Raw genomic sequence first — 21158 nt, forward strand, 5'->3', positions numbered from 1 at the left:
CCAAAGACACGAGACCTAAAACATTTGAATCAAAAATGCTGAAAACCGTCAGCCATATTGATAAATGTCTATTGGAGTCCATGTAAAATGCGTGAATAGGCAGACGGAAAATTCCTGCGTTCACCCGTTTTGTTAGTCGTGCATCTAGAGCACCAGTCATTTGTAAGTGATCTGCAAAAGCCAGTAAAGTGCAGAACGCGAGGGCGACTCAGAAATTGCAACGCCGCTTGCAAACCGCCAGAGGGCGACTCAAGAATTGCAACCATTGCAACGCCGCTTGCAGAACGCGAGGGCGACTCAGAAATTGCAACGCCGCTTGCAAACCGCCAGAGGGCGACTCAAGAATTGCAACGCCGCTTGCAGCACGCCGGAGGGCGACTCTAGAACCAGACAAAGCCATCTGGTGAGCATTTCCGCCTAACTAACTGTAGTCTAGGGCGGGCGCAATAGCGCCATCGTGTGGATAAATTCGGATAGTTTCACTCTCCGTCATTTGATTCTGCCTTAACAAAATAAGTTTGAGCCTATAAATTGTTTATTGCTTACTGTTGTACACAGTTTCATTTATACAATTTTTCTAGCAACAACCAAGTCTCCTTTCTCGCTGATTAAACACCCTTATTCGAATTTGAAGTTTAAAAAGAAACATAACTTCCTCTAACTCAAAGTGAAATTAGGTTTAAGTCACACAGTCCAATTGAAAGGAAGGACGCCACCGTGTGGTTATACCCTGTTAAGTCAGCGCAACACTAAATCCCTACTCCCTTTCTGATTAATTCTTTTATTTGGATAACTCCCACTTAGAGATTAATCGTTATAGGATAAGATTTTTGATTGGCTTTCTTTTATTTGATTTTCCTTACAGGCTTATTTAAATTTCATTTAAACTTGCTTTGAATTTAATTTGAATTAAGTTGAGCTTCTAATTCTTTTATTTTATTTTATTTTATTTATAATTTTATTTTAATTTTTAATTTTAATTTTTAATTTTAATTATTTATTTTTTTATTAAATTTTTATTTTTATTTTTATTTTTATTTTTCTCTGCAAAAGTTTTTCTGTTCCCCTCCCATTGGGAATAAAGCTCAGTCTGGTAATTACAAACGGTATCAAAAGTGCTTTTTGTTTTATCACTACTTGACAGAAACTTTTGCCTTTTTCTAAATCGCTCTTGATATTTAATCTTCCACTTAAGCGACCTCAATTCACCCCGGATGAGCCAAATGGGATAACCCATAGTACAAGCCGAATTTTAGTATATCTTGAGCATTTAGCCAATTAATTTCCCTAACACTCCCGGCGCGCACGCTGACATTCCTTTCATTACAGACCAATTCATCTTGTGTTTGTCTCCACTGTGCTCTTTACTATCCTCACTGTTGGACTATCACGTTTGTGTTTCTTTCAGTTCACCAAGAGACCCCAAGGAGAATTAAATAGTCCCGGGACGACCGAGCAGCAGTTCACCAAGTGACCCCCCAGGGCTACCGCCCACCTAATTGTCTGAATTGTCTAATTATCTAACTGTCTAGATCAGTTAGCCAAAATTCCCAGCTATCCGTACGATAGCTCATTAGCTTAGAACAAGCTTGCATTGGCTCTCTCTCTGTGTGTGTGTGTGTGCTGTGTTTCTTTCGTCCGCAGTAATGTTCCGTGCACCCAGTTCCGCCGTCCCGTGGGACCGCCTAACGACATGGCTGGAAGCGCTAACGGCCACCAGTCAAGGAAGTCTGGGCCAGCCAAGCCAGGAGCAACTGGACACCGAGCTAGACCAGCTGATGACACACGACCCCACGCACAGCTACTCCAACAAGGAAGTGGCCAAGATCCTCGGAAGCCTCGCCCACGTCCTCATCGCACAGGCACGTCTAAGCGAAGGGAGCTACGACAACCTGGAACAGGAGGCAGCAACGCTAAAGCTTCAAGCCAAGGAGGCCCGGAGAGACCAAGCCCTCACCCAGCTTCGTCTAGATCAGCTTCTAGACACAGAGAAAGACGGCGAAACAGACAAAGAACAAAGAAAAGAAATAGAAAGACTTCAAAAGACCCTGAAGGAGCTCCGTCGTGACACCGACCGACGAGTACAGACAGAGAAAGACGCCAGGAAACAACTCGACGAAAAGCTTCGGCGTGGCGAATCCCTCCTGGAGAGAACCACTGATGAACTTAAAGACAGAGACATTAAAGCTAAAGTCTATGCAAAACATTTGCAGTCGGCACAAGCCGAGATCGACGAGCTCATCCAGCAAAGACACGAGCTCAAAGATGAACTTGACATGGTGCAAAGAGAACTGAGACAATCATATATAGTGCAACGTTACCGGAAGGGGGAAACACACAACACACAGTTTCCCCTGACCAGTTACTCCGCACATTTTAGCCACGAAGCAAGAGCTACGAAGGGGAATGACAGCCCCCTGTTTAAAAGAGCACCCGCCAGTCTCCACGAATCCCCGTCAGCAGCAAAGGAAAGGACGCCCTTCCAGGAAGTCAAGGTCAACAGCCACGAAGCTTCAAAGAACCTTGACAAGCTGGCCAGAAATATTCCTACTTTCAGCCCAGACCCGGCAGGAGGACACGACGTCCACGCATACTTAAAAGACATAGACTTTTACTTGCAAACTGTCGCTCACGCGAACAACTGGGACAGACTGTACCTGCTCAGGGCCACGTCTAATCGTGACGTACGCAGCTTTCTGGATCGACAACCAGAGGCCATCAAAGCGGACTACTGGCATCTACGACAAGCTCTAATTCGTGAGTACTCCGACCCCGAGTCAGACCAGGGGTTCATCACTGCCATGGAACTCAAGCAAGCCCGACTCGAGACCTCACAGAACTTTTATAACAGACTGCGACGTGCTTACTTCGGGGCACGTAACGACCCAGGCATGGAGGAGGACATCAACTTCAAAACTCTTTTCCTCCGAAACCTGCACCCTACCATCAGTTACCACCTGGGGGTGCTGGCGTGCCCGCGCAGCATGGGCACGCAACAGTTAAGAGACTTGGCTCACAAAGCTTACGTCAAACAGAAAACCATTTCTGAAAAGACTGTAAAACAGCCCACCATCTGCCCTGTCTCTGAGCACCACCCAGAGCTAACCCTAGAGGGCGCCAAACAGAACCACAGTTACCGACCCGTCAACAGAGAGTCTACACCACTCCAAGCCAGCAGAGGGCAGCGTGGTCATAATGGCGACCATCCACGGTACCAGAGCGATCGCTCTGAAGGATCCTGGGACCCGCCTCGCCCAAAAAGCCAGCGAAGAGGCCACTCTCGACGGGACAATGGTAGGCCCAGACCTGAACCCACGTCTGGCAAAGAAAGTGTAGCTGCTTCTGAAGTTACAGAGCTGATAAAGATCCTAAAAGAGCTCCTCCGACAGAAACCTCACAAGGAAGACAAGAAGGACGGACCAGGTACAGCACGACTAGACATGATACCTGAAATCAACCTTCCCGCCCTTCCTGCAACTGAATCATCCACCCTGAACACTGTTCCCCAACCACGGACTAGTGTACTAACTGTTGCACCCCCACACGTCAGCAGCACACACTCACTACAGCTGACAGCAACAGCCTCTAATCAAGACAGCATCATGGGACAGCCCAGCGTACCAGAAAGCGCTGCTTTGATTGTTTGCACGCATAATGAGACACTTGACACATATCCAGACGGCTTATCAAGCAACATACAGGTCCCCACACCAAGACTCCTGGGAAACCTAATCGAGAAGGGGATGGCTCGAAAACTCTATCTGACTATCACTATGGAAAGGGAATTTAAGCTCGAAGCCCTAGTTGACACTGGCTCCGACCTCACGCTTATATCCGCCCAACTGTTTGAAAGACTCAGATTTGAAGCACAGAGGAAAAATCGCACCCTTAACCTTCACACTTGTAAGCTAAATGTGCAGTCGTATAGCCAAAACGACATCCAGCTCAAGCACGTAGCTTCCATCCACCTGACAATTGGACCTATGAGGCTGATACACCCAGTCTATATCTCCCCTATGAACACTTATCCGTTTCTCATCGGAAAAGACCTGCTGGACCGCTTCGAACCCGTACACAGCAAAAACTCCAGTGTTAAATTAACTCTCCTGAGAGTACATGTGAGACCACACTCAAGAGTGTTAAAGTGTTAAAATAAGAGTGTTAAAGTAACACTGAAGCAGTGTTAAAGTTAATAAGATAATTAACTGATTATTGGCAATTATTGAAGATACCTGATGATAACAAGCAGAATCACCAAATGAGAACATCACAATTCACAAGTGGACATATTTTCCATTTGTAATTGCAAAGCAACTCAGACAGTGTGTGTTTGTCCGAAAATCATAAAAATAAAAGAAACTTCACTCACACCTTTAGACACTTTAGACAACTTATCATCTGTAATTCACACATTTTTGGATCATGAGAGAAACCAGACCTGAAGGAAAGACTCTCTGGCTCAGGATTCAATCCAGGATCTTCTTGTTGTGAGGAGCCAGTGTTTCCCACTGAGACACTGTGCTTCCCTTAATCACAGATATAAGACACACTTTGACTATTTCTGTCAGAGTCAGACGTCTACAGAAGCTCTTACTGAGAATTAACAGAGGTTTAGATGTTGAGGATTTATGGTTCATTTGAAGTCACCATTGTGGAGGGAAGCGTTTGCTTTAGTTGGGCTCTTGGTCCCTGTATGTGTGTTAGCGTTTCTTAGGCTGCTGTAACTGTGTGTGTGTGAAACACGAGAGTTGTGGCTGAGAAAGCAAAGCTAATGTGACATCAGATGTTGTCAGCTCCTTGTTGATGATAACTAAATCATCAGAAAGTGAGCATCTGATGTTGTTTTTTGTGTTCTTGTTTGGCACAATAGTTATTTGTTTATAGCCTCTATAATCTTGTGAATCTGCATTATTGGCACCAATAGCAATAAAAGGACCACCTATCCTGACAGATGAGAAAAAAAGTATGTGTACCCAATGTTTTGAGAAAATATTTCCCATGGTCACACACAGATATCAAGATTTGGCCTATGATTCACAACAATGGTGACAATCAAGCATTAAGTTTTTTACTACGAAGCCACCCATCATGCATTGCAGCAGGAAGCGTTTTTGTGTCACCGTTGTTGTGAAACATAGGCCAAACCTTGATGTCTGTGTGTGATCATGGGAAATATTTTCTCAAAACATTGGGTGTATGTACTTTATCATCCTTCAGGATAAGGCTATTGGTGCCAATACTGCAGAGGCTATAAACAAATTACTATTGAACCAAATAAAAACATAATATCAGATGCTCACTTTCTGACGATTTAGTTATCATCAACAAGGAGCTGACAACACCTGATGTCACTTTAGCTTTGCTTTCTCAGCCACAACTCTTGTGTTTCACACACACACAGTTAGAGCAGCCTAAGAAACGCTAACACACGTACAGGGACCAAGAGCCCAACTAAAGCAAACGCTTCCCTCCACAATGGTGACTTCTAATGAACCATAAATCATCAACATCTAATTATCTGTTAATTTTGTTTTTATGATTTTTGGATAAACACACTTTGTCTGTGAGTTGATTTGCAATTACAGATAAAACATATGTCCACAATGAGCAGATTTGAACTAGTGTTTAACCTTGAGGTCCATGAGGGTCTATATCAGCCGTGCAGATCACGTCCAAAACAGACGTCATAAAAACTTTCATTCTGGCTCCTCAGTGGACGTCTTTTCAACGTCTGCCTCTAGTGGCAAAGAAATCATTAGAATTATATTGAAAATGCTGGATCTCATGTTATAATCAACCAGATAAACCCAACTAAGAGACTCTAAATTAGTTGAGTGATTCAGATCAAGTAATGACAACATCAAAACATAAGCTGATAGTTTGGTGTTGGTTTTCTCATGGCTTGTCTGACTGTTGGTTACGGCATCAAACAAAATATAATCTTACAAAGTCAAGGGTCAAGAGCCCAAGTTAAACAAACACTGATCACCAAAATGGCCTCATTTGGTAATTCTGTTAACATCAGGTATCTTCAATAATTGCCAATCATCACTCCATTAATCAGTTAATTATCTTATTAACTTTAACACTGCTTCAGTGTTACTTTAACACTCTTATTTTAACACTTTAACACTCTTGAGTGTGGTCTCACATGTACTCTCAGGGGAGTTAATTTAACACTGGAGTTTTTGCTGTGTACTGGACTTCAAACAGCTGAAAGTCTGGGCTCAAGTGCGTGACCCTCTGCCCCTTCAGACACACACATCGTCTGAGCAAGACTGTCAAGTCACAGAGGTCACGGGAACTCCCACAGAGCCAGACTGCCAGGTCACAAAGGCCACGGGACCCCCTGCAGCACACTGTGACAACACAGCTTCAGCCCCAAAGCCAAGTTCAAATTCGCTAATTTACACATTTCAGCTATCCAAAGACTCTGATGCCTTCTGCCCCCAGGTCATGAATGACCTACAGCTGAATGACATTGTCACAACGAACAGTATCCCTGCACTGTGGGCAGACAACTCAACAAAAAGTCTACCACTGTGCAATACAATCAGTAAAAACACACCACACGGCGACATGTGGGCACCCCCGCACCCCACATCCAGCCCCATTGTTGCAGTGCTAACCTACAGCAAGCGATCGACACCGGCTACAATGCCGGCCTTGCAGCTGCTATCGCTAACTCCGCAAATTTCCAACAACGATATTGCGGATATGCAAACCTCTGACACTGCAATAAAGACAATTCTTGACCACCTCTCAGACCCCTCCAACCACCCTATCACTGACTCTGAGCTCATTGATGACTCTAGCCACAAGCATCTACATAACTCCAGACACATGATGCGTATTATGGACAACATTCTCTGGTGTGCACCCGATGGCAACACAGCGCCACAGCTTGTAGTGCCACGGTCGCAAAGGGGGGTGATGCTAATGTACGCCCACAACACACCATGTGCTGGACACCACGGCACCAGAGCCACGTATGACACACTGAAACAGGTGGCATATTGGCCTGGGATGCATCAAGAGACGGCAGAGTATGTTAGAGAATGGCTAGTTCACTGCCAGTTCCAACCAGCAAACCCGAACCACAGAGCCCCACTGCAACACAGAGGGACCACGTTCCCATGGTCAAACCTACAAATCGACCGGGTAGAACCCCTGCCCAGGTCCACAAAAGGCAAAAAGTACTTTCTCACAGTGGTGTGCCAGTTTACCAAGTGGGTGGAGTGTCAACCAGCACCCAACGACACCGCCCAGACCACGGCATACCACCTGATGAATCACATCTTTTTCCTGTCAAGATTGCCACTGAGAATCAACTCAGACAGAGGCATCCACTTCACTACTGAGGCCATGCAACAGATCTGGAAATGCCTAAGAAACGCGGCCGTGATCATGCTCCTGTGCCTCCAGACAATCAGAGGCCAGCCACCACCAGACATCATCACACCGGGTCCAACCTCGGGGATCGCACTGAGAGAGCAACCTGGACTGCTGATCACCAACTGCAAATGAATCCTCAAAAGAAAGACGTACTCTCCTGAACTTCACATCAGCAGCGCAAACTCCTCCAGCCCTGCACACAAACGCAAAAGGGGGGAGGAGCCCAAGCCCTCTGCCTAACCTTATACCAGCTTCAAGAACCTTCTCCTCCAACACCAGGTAGTCACCTTGTAGGCAATACTGCCAAGCCCCACACTATGTCATGCATGTGATTTGAGAAAGAAGGCCTTTAACGAACACAAGGCCGCCTCTGAAGGGATTCTCAAAACCCCAATGACTTTGAACTTTGAAACAGAGAAACCAAAGTGGATCACCAGAAGGCACCCAGCCTGGCCACAATGCGAGGCACCCTCTGGAAAAGTTCCTAGTCAGCATAGGACATAAAAGTGTCAAGATGCACAGTCCATCTTCCTAGGCAGGAGACCTAAAGGACTGACTGGCCATTGCGAGGAACATGGTTCCACCCAGGGCTGCAGAAAGCCCACAGCACACCTGCACCACACAAACGGACTTCTGGATGACAGGTGACGCACCGTCAGGGCACCTGCTGCCTCGACACCTGCTGCACAAGCACAGAGACCTGAACTGGGCTACTGTCTGCCTTATCTGCCGTGGAACGACCATCACTTCAGGAGACACAAACAACTGGAGCCTAACATGGCTATGGTGTGTCTGATCTTCCTGAATCTTTGATATCGCTCGTTGTTGTCCATAGGAGGGACAACAACTAGCGAAAGGGGGGATTATGTAGCGACTCAGGCGAATCAAACACACAATCGCCAGTTACATTTAACAAATATATTTTGAAAGTGTGCTGATGGACAGGCCTTCCCCCAACACAACAGAGAAGGATTCTTCAGCTACCCTGGAAACCATCTGATAAGATCTTTTATGACCGGAAAGAATGTGGCCACATGAAGTCTTATACACAAAGACTTTAAGACACAGAGCTTTTGCCTCAAATTATAGACAAACCATCTATAAATGAACATGCACCCCAGGACATTATATGTAAACACATAACTGTATTGTAAAATGTTTATTCTGTATGGTATTTTGCATCTTTTTGTCTTTGTCTTAACAAAGTACTAGTTCAGATAACCTCATATATGTCATGTCTCCTATCAAATTAATGCTCACTTCACGACTTACACTTCCATGTATATCACTTATTCAGAAAATGCAGTGTGTGTTTGTTGCATTAATTATAGTATGAAGACTCAGAGACCCACTGAGTCGAACTTTCAAACAAAGGGCAATAAATTCTGCTGAGGAATTTCCCGCCGGGAAATCCCAACACTCTCATTGGTTAAGTCTAACCCTGGAGGGTGGGACTATTTCCAGACCTTAAAAGACCAGTGAAGACAGGCTCCCTCTCTCTTCTCTCTCTGGCTGAACCAACACGTCATCGTGGCCGGCCCTTGAGCCAGGCCACCAATGCAGGCCCTCCAAGCAGGCCCCAACTCTTCTCTTCTCGGAAAAACTCTCTGGCTCTTACTTCTCCTCTCTCTCCCTGTGGGAGCCAACACCCACGGGGGGGGCTGGCACTTAAGCCATGCCACCAATGCAGGCCCTCCAAGCAGGCCTCATCTCTTCCAAAAATCTTCTCTTCTACAATCCGATCTTCAAGAACACGAAGCATCGCTAAAGCAAACAGCCGCTTCCCTCCCAACCTCGGAAAGGACCGCCGAACACGCAGGAACATACGCACACAAGCGAGAAGCCAAAACGAAACCAAAAAGAATGCAAGTATTCTTATTCTTACTGCTGTAAAGAGGGTGTGTTATTCTCCCGTTGGGATAAATTAACTCCGTGAAGGTCGTATGTGGTGAACTGAAGGAAAGTTGTTTCTTACCCTCCCCCACTCTCTTTGTCTCTCTCTCTCTCCCTCTCTTTGTCTCTCTCTCTCTTTTATCTCTCTCTAACTTCAGTCTATTCATTATTCTCTTTTATGTATTCTTTCGTTAATATCTATACTTCTACTCTCTTGATGCATATTTAGTATGTACTTTCTGTGTGAATTGTAGTGTTATTTTTAGTCTGTGTTTATTAAACCTTCAAAAGACATTTAATGAGTTGAATCTGTTATTCTGCCACATACACAAAGTCAATGAAACTTGCGATCTAAACGTTACCTAACTGCTTATGCTACTATGTTAGTAAAGTAAACTGTATGACCATTTGAAATATTGAACTTATCCTGATCAGTAAAGTTAATGTTTCTTATGCGCTCGTAAAGCAGTAATCCCTTTATTGAGAATTGATTTGAAAAGTCTATAACTAATTTGCAGGACAAACTTAGTAGGATAATTTCAAGCAATTTCATAAAGGGTTACTTGTATTTAATTAAACAATTTTCCCTATCGGAAAATTTTAATACGTAATGAACAACTGGCAAATTATATTCATAAATTCATGAATATTGAATATTAAATCCCTTTTGAGTTAATTATTCCCCGAGACATTAAACTCATGAGTCGTTGTTGTTACAGTGACAATCAATGAAAAGCTTCATGCTGCAGTGAATGCTGGGTACCACCAATCAAAACTCTCCAATGAGTCCCAGCATGCATTGCGGCATGAATAAATTATGCATCTGAATTGTGTTTTTTTTTTTTTTTTGTCACCATTGTAGAGATGCAAACACTGATTCTTGATGTCTGTGTTTGTCTAAATAATGCCGTAGATTAAACCTTTTTTTTTGGTCCTGCAAGTTGTTTGATTGCCACAACAATGCATGAGTTTATAATGTAAACCACATGGCTTTTATTACACATTCTACACAATTAACACATTACCTCTATAACCAGAGCATTAGAATCTGAATGAGTTTAGTGATTCAGCCACTACATGATGATTATATAATCATCATTAAAGAGCCAAATCACCTGGCCATGGTTTTTTGACTTTCCATGCCATAACAAAAGTGCTTTACAAACACAGTTAAAGCAGCCAGAAAACTAATGTTGGAGAGTCAAGGGTCAAGAGCCCAACTAAAGCAAACACTGCTCACCATCATGGTGACTTCATATAAAACTATTATTTTAATTAAAACATAAATTACAACAATAAAATCAGTTTGGTTAGTAATGCATGAAGCTGGTAATGCTGTTTGTGGAGTTATTTAATCCTCTGATGGGATCTTCAGAGATTTAATGTCTTCTTTTATCTTCAGTTGATTTCATCTAAAGCTGTGGCTGAAGTCAGCTGTAGTTCTCGTGTTTCTCTTTCCTTCAGTGATTGTGCTCATTATCATCAGGTGTTCATCATTAATGCTCAATCATCAATTAATTATCTCATTAACTTCAACACTGCTTCAATGGTACTTTAACTCAGTAGTGAGCATACACATGAACACTAGGAAGTGTTCATTTAACATGGGTGTTTTTCTGTGTACTTTTACATAATTCCTAACTGTTTCATTTACGTATAACTGGCATATATCAGTCATCTTTAGTTTATTAATTTGTCTATGTAAAAATAATCCAAATGCATTGAAAATGTATATGCAGTTTACATACATAAATCTTATGCTTTACATTTTAATGTAATACTTACTGGTTTTCTATTTATTTTTAATAAAAATGAAAAAAAAAACTGTGCCTCCTCTAACCACAGACTTAATTTTGAATTTCATAGTGCGCATAGTTTCATAATTCTCTGGTAACCACAGCTGCCAGCATTTTCCTGTAAAAATAACAGTTTTTTGTAGTTTTTTTTACAGTGTACACTGTAAAAAAGATCCCCATAAAATTTACGGTAAAAAACCGGCAGCTGTGGTTGCCAGAACTTTACCGTAAAAAATACGGCAGTAACGTTTAAGGTTTTACGGGACAGCAGCATATAATTTAAAGGTTTATAATGTAATAATTACGGTTAAAAAACATTTATTTTACAGTTCAAAACAGTATAATTTAAAGGTTTATACATTTTATTTTATTTTACAGTAAAATACCGTTAAATTTACAATTTTTCGAAGTGAAAAAGAACAGGTCATTGTGTAATTAACAGTGAAAAAACGTAAATTGACATTCCCAGAATTCCCCACGTGACACTTCGCATTTGATGCATTTTCATTGAATTAACTATGTTTCTTCTTAGTTTTTTCTAATCACTTATGTACATTAAGGTTTTATGTTACATCTAATGTTGTTAAATTAATGTTTATTGCATTTTTAAAACATCATGTGTGCTACCATGATGGTGTTTGGTGTTTAGTGTTTGTGTGTGCACCTTCTATATGTTAATATTGTCCCTCCAAAAGCTGCGTGTGATGAGCTTTGATTCATCATGTGATTCTCATCACCACTATAATTGGTGATTGTCAAGTTATATAAAAGGAAAATAACAGATATTAGCATTTCAATTCTTTCCATTGAAAGTTGGTAATTTAATATTTCGGTTCAATATTTTTTTTTTTTACCATTATTGTTTTATAGTGTACTGTGTACACATAATTATTTCTATATAACACTGTAAAAAATGATCGTGATTTTAACGGTCAAAGGTTGTAAAAATGCTACAGTTAAAAACTGTTATTTGGTTAACACAAAGTTTCCTTACTATATACGGTGAATAACTGCAATAGATCTAACCTTATGCCAGTGAAATTTACAGAAAAACAATGTAAAATCCCAAAAGAAAATTATAGAAAACCCAAAAGCATATATTTTTTGTTTGAATCACAGTGACATTTTGTAAACTATTAAACAGAATATTTTGTTATATTTACAACATGTGATTATAATAAAATTGTATTTGATAAAACTACAAATATTGGTATTAAAAACCTGTACGTTTTTTGAGAAAATACTGTAAAAACTAGTTTGTTATTTTGACATGCAAATATTGTTGACAATTACAATTTTTTGTTAATCTTAAAAATGTAAGTCACTTTACACGTTTATGCACTTAAAAAATGTCTAAACATGTATTTGAATTGCATATAAATGTTCCATGCATTTGGATTATGTAATTTAAACAAACAAATTAATCAACTTACTAAGAATCACTATCTAAGAATCAGTAATAAAAATCTTATTTGTAAATCATTTATAAATAAAACAGGTAAGATTTATTTAATTATATTAATAAACTGAATGTGACTGATTAATCCCAGTTACACGTAAATTAAACAGTTAAGATTTATGAAATAGTACACAAAAAGATCGCAGACGTTAAATGAACACTTCCTAGTGTTCATGTGTGTGCTCACTAATGAGTTAAAGTACCATTGAAGCAGTGTTGAAGTTAATGAGATAATTAAGAGATGATTGAGCATTAATGATGAACACCTGATGATAATGAGCACAATCACTGAAGGACAGAGAACTACTACTTCAGCCACAGCTTTAGATTAAATCAACTGAAGATAAAAGAAGACATTAAATCTCTGAAGATCTCATCAGAGGATTAAACAACTCCACAAACAGCATTATCAGCTTCACACATTACCAACCAGACTGATTTTTTTCTGTGGATGTTGATGTTTTATTGAAAATAATAGTTTTATTTGAAGTCACCGTGATGGTGAGAAGTGTTTGCTTTAGTTGGGCTCTTGACCCTTGACTCTCCAACATTAGTTTACTGGCTGCTTTAACTGTGTTTATAAAGCACTTTAGTTACAGCATGGAAAGCCAAGGAAACACATGGTCAGATGATTTGTCTTGTTGTTCATGATTATATAATCATCATCTAGTGATCGCTGGTCTTGTTCAGAGTCTAAGACTCTGTTTATGTGTTATTAATTTTGTTTAATCATAATAGTGGCCAGTTGATTCTATAGCATGAGCACTGTTGTGGCAATCTAATATGCATAATTTAAAAAAAAAATAGTGCACAAAAGGTTTTAGTCTATGACAATCATTAGACACAAACAGATATCAAGAATCAGTGTATGCATCTCAACAATGGTGACAATCAATGAAAAGCTTAATGCTGCAGTGCATGCTGGGTACCACCAATCAAAACTCTCCAATGAGTCCCAGCATGCATTGCGGCATGAATAAATTATGCATCTGAATTGTGTTTTTTTTTTTTTTTGTCACCATTGTAGAGATGCAAACAATGATTCTTGATGTCTGTGTTTGTCTAAATAATGCCGTAGTTTAAACCTTTTTTGGTCCTGCAATTTGTTTGATTGCTACAACAATGCATGAGTTTATAATGTAAACCACATGGCTTTTATTACGCATGCTACACAATTAACACATCACCTTTATATCCAAAGCATTAGAATCTGACTGAGTTTAGTGATTCAGCCACTACATGATGATTAATATAATCATCATTAAAGAGCCAAATCACCTGGCCATGGTTTTTGACTTTCAATGCCATAACAAAAGTGCTTTACAAACACAGTTATAGCAGCCAGAAAACTAATGTTGGAGAGTCAAGGGTCAAGAGCCCAACTAAAGCAAACACTGCTCACCATCATGGTGACTTCATATAAAACTATTATTTTAATTAAAACATAAATTACAACAATAAAATCAGTTTGGTTAGTAATGCATGAAGCTGGTAATGTTGTTTGTGGAGTTGTTTAATCCTCTGATGGGATCTTCAGAGATTTAATGTCTTCTTTTATCTTCAGTTGATTTCATCTACAGCTGTGGCTCAAGTCAGCTGTAGTTCTCGTGTTTCTCTTTCCTTCAGTGATTCTGCTCATTATCATCAGGTGTTCATCATTAATTATCAATCATCAATTAATTATCTCATTAACTTCAACACTGCTTCAATGGTACTTTAACTCAGTAGTGAGCATACACATGAACACTAGGAAGTGTTAATTTAACATGGGTGTTTTTCTGTGTACTTTTACATAATTCCTAACTGTTTCATTTACGTATAACTGGCATATATCAATCATCTTTAGTTTATTAATTTGTCTATGTAAAAATAATCCAAATGCATTGAAAATGTATATGCAGTTTACATACATAAATCTTATGCTTTACATTTTAATGTAATACTTACTGGTTTTCTATTTATTTTTAATAAAAATGAAAAAAAAAAACTGTGCCTCCTCTAACCACAGACTTAATTTTGAATTTCTTAGTGCGCATAGTTTCATAATTCTCTGGTAACCACAGCTGCCAGCATTTTCCTGTAAAAATAACAGTTTTTTGTAGTGTTTTTTACAGTGTACACTGTAAAAAAGATCCCCATAAAATTTACGGTAAAAAACCGGCAGCTGTGGTTGCCAGAACTTTACCGTAAAAAATACGGCAGTAACGTTTAAGGTTTTACGGGACAGCAGCATATAATTTAAAGGTTTATAATGTAATAATTACGGTTAAAAAACATTTATTTTACAGTTCAAAACAGTATAATTTAAAGGTTTATACATTTTATTAAATTTACAATTTTTCGAAGTGAAAAAGAACAGGTCATTGTGTAATTAACAGTGAAAAAACGTAAATTGACATTCCCAGAATTCCCCACATGACACTTCGCATTTGATGCATTTTCATTGAATTAACAATGTTTCTTCTTAGTTTTTTCTAATCACTTATGTACATTAAGGTTTTATGTTACATCTAATGTTGTTAAATTAATGTTTATTGCATTTTTAAAACATCATGTGTGTTACCATGATGGTGTTTGATGTTTAGTGTTTGTGTGTGCACCTTCTATATGTTAATATTGTCCCTCCAAAAGCTGCGTGTGATGAGCTTTGATTCATCATGTGATTCTCATCACCACTATAATTGGTGATTGTCAAATTATATAAAAGGAAAATAACAGATATTAGCATTTCAATTGTTTCAATTGAAAGTTGGTAACTTAATATTTTGGTTCAATATTTTTTTTTTTTTTTACCATGATTGTTTTATAGTGTACTGTGTACACATAATTATTTCTATATAAACTTTCAAATTATAGGGTTTTTAACTGTAAAATAAACCAGTATTAACCGTAATTACCGCATTAAAAACCTTTAAATTATATGCTGTTTTCCCGTAAAACCTAAAACGTTACTGCCGTATTTTTTACGGAAAAGTTCTGGCAACCAGAGCTGCCGGTTTTTTACCGTAAATTTGATGGGTATTTTTTTACAGTGAAACTTTCAAATTATAGGGTTTTTAACTGTAAAATAAACCAGTTTTAACCGTAATTACCGCATTATAAACCTTTAAATTATATGCTGTTGTCCCGTAAAACCTAAAACGTTACTGCCGTATTTTTTACGGAAAAGTTCTGGCAACCAGAGCTGCCGGTTTTTTACCGTAAATTTGATGGGTATTTTTTTACAGTGTACGATTGGTAAAATAGCTGTCCGTCAAAAAGTCGTATGTGGGTTTAACGTTTTTAAATTTAAAAAGCAGTTATTTAAAGGAAGCGTATGTAAGATTGTGGCCAAAACTGGTCCTGCAATCACTATCTCCCTCCCTATCCCCCTGACTCGAGGTTGCCAGATAGGCTGCAGGATCCAGCAGGAACGTTTGTAGATCTGCAGCTGAGGTAACTAGAGCAGATCTGGCAACCCAGGTGCTGAAACACTACTGACTTTGTGATTGGTGGACAGGTGAAGGGCGGAGCTTCAGGCCAAAACACAACATGTCAACATCAACATCAGTTGAGGGCTGCAACAACACCTTTATAACAATATTTGGGCCGGACCTTGAACTGAACATGATTTCTTAATGTCTAGTGACACATCAGGGCCATTTTATGATTCATTGAAATACATTTCTTACATCAGCTCCTTTAAGTGAAGATGTTGAGATGTAGGTTATGGCTACAAGTTCAACGGGTAACATCTCTGATATTAGACTTGATTAATAAATTGTAATGCCCGTCCTTACTGTGGTTGAAAATGACTCATAATGTGGCAAATATGTTGGTCCCATCATCAACACCCACCCCTCCCCCTCTCAGTAGGTTAGTCAGGGAGCGGCTAGAAAGTCCCAGCAAAGGGTTAGTTCACCCCAAATTTAAAATCCCATCATTAATTCCTCACCCACATACCGTTCCCAACCCGTAAAACTTTGTTTATCTTCAGAACACAAATTAAGGTTTTTAAATGACAAAATATAAACCAGGGTAGCCAGTTCATTACATTAACAAAAAAACAACAACTTCTGAATCCCTAAATTAATGAATTACTCACCTTGAAAGGTTTCTAGTAACAGTTTCACAGAAACATGTTTAGCACATCATATTTAGTAGCAAATGCAAAATGGCCATATATATATATATATATATATATATATATATATATATATATATATATATATATATATATATATATATATATATATATATATATATATATATAACAGATAATATATATTACACTAACGCATTTAATACAACATGCATGACTAGTACATGACTATGTGCAGCTGTATGTACATTTTTAACCTTTAAATATAAGTTTCAAAATCATTCTGATGGGACACTAACCGCACAAACGTCAGTTATAGGAGCATTTTTAAGTTTGGGTCGGCGCTAGAACAAAATTCAGAGCAGATTGACTTACGGCAGCGCGCTTTGGTCAGTTTTTTTTTCCTTACCGTTGCTTTTATAATAGCGATTCTGTTAACCAAACGCTTCACACTGAATCTCACAGCGTTGGTGGGGTACTGTCACTGTCATCCGATTCAGTTGTGAGCTAGAATGAAAATCTATGTGAGACTATTCACTCGGAAATGACTTACAGATTCTTCCATCGTTTATATGTGAGTTAACGGGACTGGTCCGAGCTGATAAATGGTGCGTGCAGCGTCATCAACCGAATACTTATTAACGTTAACCTAAGTGACTTTATTTAGTTAGTCCTATACATCTCCCCAGACACTTTTATTGATATCAGGCAATATATCTCCAACGGTTTCGCTAATATTTCGGTACGGTTTTAACGTTAATTCATTTTATTAATGCTAGCGAACAAACTGGGAAAACCAGCTACATCAATATTATTAACAATCAATATTATTCTTCGGAGAAGGAAAACACTGACTAGTGAATCACAAAACATATATAGTTAATATATATAGTTAACGTTTCAGTGCACATTACTCCATATTATAAGAGTTATATACATCATAAAAATATATTACTTACCTCTCATAATCAGGATGCCGCTGAAGTCCGTTGACCGTAATTGAATGTCTTATTAATTAAAATTCGAACCATCGCCAGGGAAACTGTATTTAACCCAATGGCCAGGTTATTACTAAAAATAACCCAATGATGTTAAAATAACCCAACATTTTGCACAATAACCCAACACATTGACCCAATATGTGTAACCCAACGGCTGGGTTAAAAAAATAACGTTTTTTACTGTGTAGGTGGTTGCTAAAGTATTCTGGGTGGTTGCTAGGGTGTTGCTAGGTGGTTGCTAGGGTATTATGGGTGGTTGCTAGGTGATTGCTAGAGTGTTTTAAGTGGTTGCTAGGGTGTTGCTAGATGGTTGCTAGTGTATCCAGGGTGGTTTCTAGGCCATTGCTAGGTTGTTGCTAGGATATCCTGGGTGGTTGCTAGGGTGTTGCTAGGGTGGTTGCTAGGCGCTTGCTAGGGTGTTCTGGGTAGTTGCTAGGGCATTGCTAGGTTGTTGCTAAGATATTCTGGGTGGTTGCTAGGCGGTTGCTAGGCAGTTGCTAAGTTATTCAGTGTGGTTGCTAGGGTGTTTCTAGGCAGTTGCTAAGGTATTCTGGGTGGTTGCTAGGCAATTGCTAGAGTGTTTTAAGTGGTTGCTAGGGGGTTGCTCAGTGGTTGATAGGGTATCCTGGGTGGTTGCTAGGGCATTGCTAGATGATAAGGTATTCTGGGTGGTTTCTAGGCGGTTGCTAGGGTTTTCCGGGTGGTTGCTAGGCGGTTGCTAGTGTATTTTGGGTGGTTGCTAGGTGGTTGCTAGAGTGTTTTAAGTGGTTGCTATGGGGTTGCTAGGTGGTTGCTTGGGTATCCTAGGTGGTTGCTAGGGTGTTGTTAGGTGGTTGCTAGGGTATCCTGGGTGGTGGCTAGGGCATTGCTAGGCAGTTTTATAGGGTGTTCTAGGGTGTTGCTATGTCGTTGCTAGAGGGTTTTAAGTGGTTGCTAGGGTTTTGCTAGGTGGTTGCTAGTGTATCCTGGGTGGTTGCTAGGGTGTTGTTAGGTGGTTGCTAAGGTATTCTGGATAGTATTCTGGATGGTTGATAGGGTGTTATGGGTGATTGCTAGGGTGTTGCTAGGTGGTTGCTAAGGTATTCTGGGTGGTTGCTAGGCGGATGCTAGGGTTTTCTGGTTGGTTGCTAAGGTATTCTGGATGGTTGCTATGTGGTTGCTAGGGTATTCTGGGTGGTTACTATGGAATGGCAGCATCCCATAATGATACCCCAAAAGCTCCTTGTCAGTATGAATGATATAAACCAACCCCCATTCCTCTGTGACATTCAGATTTGAAGATATCCACTTTGGATTTGGGTTGCTAGGGTGCTTGATAATGGTTGCCAGGGCATGGCTAGGAAGTGCTGAAGGTGATTTGTTATTGGCTGTTGATGCCATGAGTCAAACAAACCCATACTCATGTTTCTATGCAGGGTATACAGAACTATTTTCGATCTCAGCAGGGCTGTTTCCTTTTAGACGTGTGTGCTCTCTTCTCCACTCTTCTCAGGTGCTGCTGAATAGATTTCAGCAGTGAAGAGAGAAAGCATCCGTGGTGATGGTTTAAATTCATGGCAGCATATGTTTCTTCTTTGCATGTAAGCTCGAATCCTCATTATATTTAGCAAAGAGTTCTGCTCTAGCCTGTTTCGTAGCTTGTTCTTTATCAGGGACATTTGGGGAAATGAACGCTCAGCTGCTGCATTGCTGAATGGTAAAGCAAGAAGACTCAATGCCAAAGATCTTCAACGTTTCTATCACCTGCAGTATCTGTGTATGCAGAAACTTCTACCCAGAAGTCCTCTGCTTTGCCATCTTCTGCATTTTTCCATTCCATAGTGTGAATTACTCCCCACTGTTGCTCTGCTTTTCCTACATCTCCCTTGAAGAGGTGGAAAAAGGGAAGATCATCAATCCTTGGCTTACTTGATGACAGAGCATGACTCGGTGACAGGAATTTGAGAGCCTCTAACTGTTTAATGTTGTCTGGAAGTGTCTTCCTAATTTCCTTCGATAACTCTAGCATGTAGTCCCTGCACCTGCGCCTCATGTCCTGTTCAGCTCGGTCACTTATTCCAGCGGCTTCAAACAAAGCAAGACGGAAGTGCACCCCAAAGTCTACAGCATCAACCGGCAATAGATTCTCATCAGAAAGGTTAAACTCCATGATGCCTCGCCAGCTCTGGAACGTCTTCGGCAAACCTATGCGCTCAAGCAGCGAGCGGTGACATGTTAGAAGTTTTGCAGGATCGGGTTTGTAAAGTTGAAAGATTTTATTAAGCCTGTTTAACTCTGACACAATTGGTTGGAGGAACTTTAGGTATATCAGGTTAATACTGTCACTGTACGTTTGGTACAGCAGTTCTGCAGCATAGCTCCTCTCACGGTCTTTTGTCAACTGAAAATGCAGCTTAAGCTCCACATACTGTGAACGGATCCGTTGATGCACTCACTGATAGTGAGCCACCTCGTGTCCGACAGCTGCAGAATCTTCAGCGGGCTTTCACCTACATTTATGGTTTTGTATAGTTCAGAATACTTTTGGAGACGCTGGGTGGCATCTGAAAACCAACTGTAGGTCTGATAAACCATGTACTCGACATTTCTGGGGAGGAGACTGACAGCTTTTGCTGCACAGAGCTGAAGAGAATGGCACACACACTTTATGTAAACAATATGAGGATTGCGGTCACGGTATTTCTGTAGCACTGAGTTATGTTGCCCACACATTATGTTACAGCCATCAGTTGCAAGACCAATGCAATTCAGTTTGGACAATTTGTTGCCATCCAGGAATTTGAACAGCGCATTTGCTATGGTCAGTGAATCACCAGCTACTATATTGATCATTCCTGCAAAAGTGCGAATGATTGGTGAGAGCTTCTTGCTGTAGTATCTCATGACAATGCACAGTTGTTTTTTGGTTGTGACATCAGTGCTCTCATCAACAATAAGAGAGTATGGTCCACTTCCTATATCCTCCAGAAGGTCTTCATGTACTCCAGGTCCAGTCACTGAATTAATTAGTGCTGTGCATTTCGTTCCATGTAAACGAATCCCTTTCTTGGAAATTTCTTCCACAACACTTCCTAAATGATCAACAGTTGAAGTGCTTGAGTGACAAGCCACGTGGGCAGCCAGCTTCAACTTTGCCTCTTTCACAGCAACATTAGTTCTTAGAAATGAACTGCCCGTCTCAAATAATGTTCTGGCATTTGACAAAGGAGCTGCATTTCTTTAATGTTTTTCAGCTGCAGCATGAGTTAACAGATCACCGTGGTGAGCTCTGATTTCACATTTGCAATATTTGCTGAGCGCTTTTGTATCGTCATTTGGAACACTTCAAATAAATCCTTTAATCCTTTCTCCGTTTTCCATTCTTTGGGATATTTCTTTCCATATTTTCCCCACGTACCTGACATTTTATATTGGTGCACTGCTTCCTCATTCACCGAAAACCGAACAGAAAATCCCACAACCACATCTTTTCATAACGTGACGTGATGATACTTCAAAGGCATAAGTGACGCGCTTCTCACATCTCACGCGCA

General features: G+C 40.2%; 1 protein-coding gene across 1 annotated transcript in view; it reads right to left on the bottom strand.

The window, feature by feature from the left end:
- Positions 1-19774, bottom strand: part of LOC137049131 (uncharacterized) — a 29785-nt gene extending 10011 nt beyond the window's left edge. The window contains exon 1 of the mRNA XM_067427517.1: positions 19369-19774. Within this exon, the coding sequence (XP_067283618.1) occupies positions 19369-19774 (406 nt within the window). The remainder of the gene's footprint in view (positions 1-19368) is intronic.
- Between the last annotated feature and the right edge of the window lie 1384 nt (positions 19775-21158).

This window comes from Pseudorasbora parva, chromosome 2 (assembly GCF_024679245.1).
Source record: "Pseudorasbora parva isolate DD20220531a chromosome 2, ASM2467924v1, whole genome shotgun sequence".
Taxonomy (NCBI): Eukaryota; Metazoa; Chordata; class Actinopteri; order Cypriniformes; family Gobionidae; genus Pseudorasbora; species Pseudorasbora parva.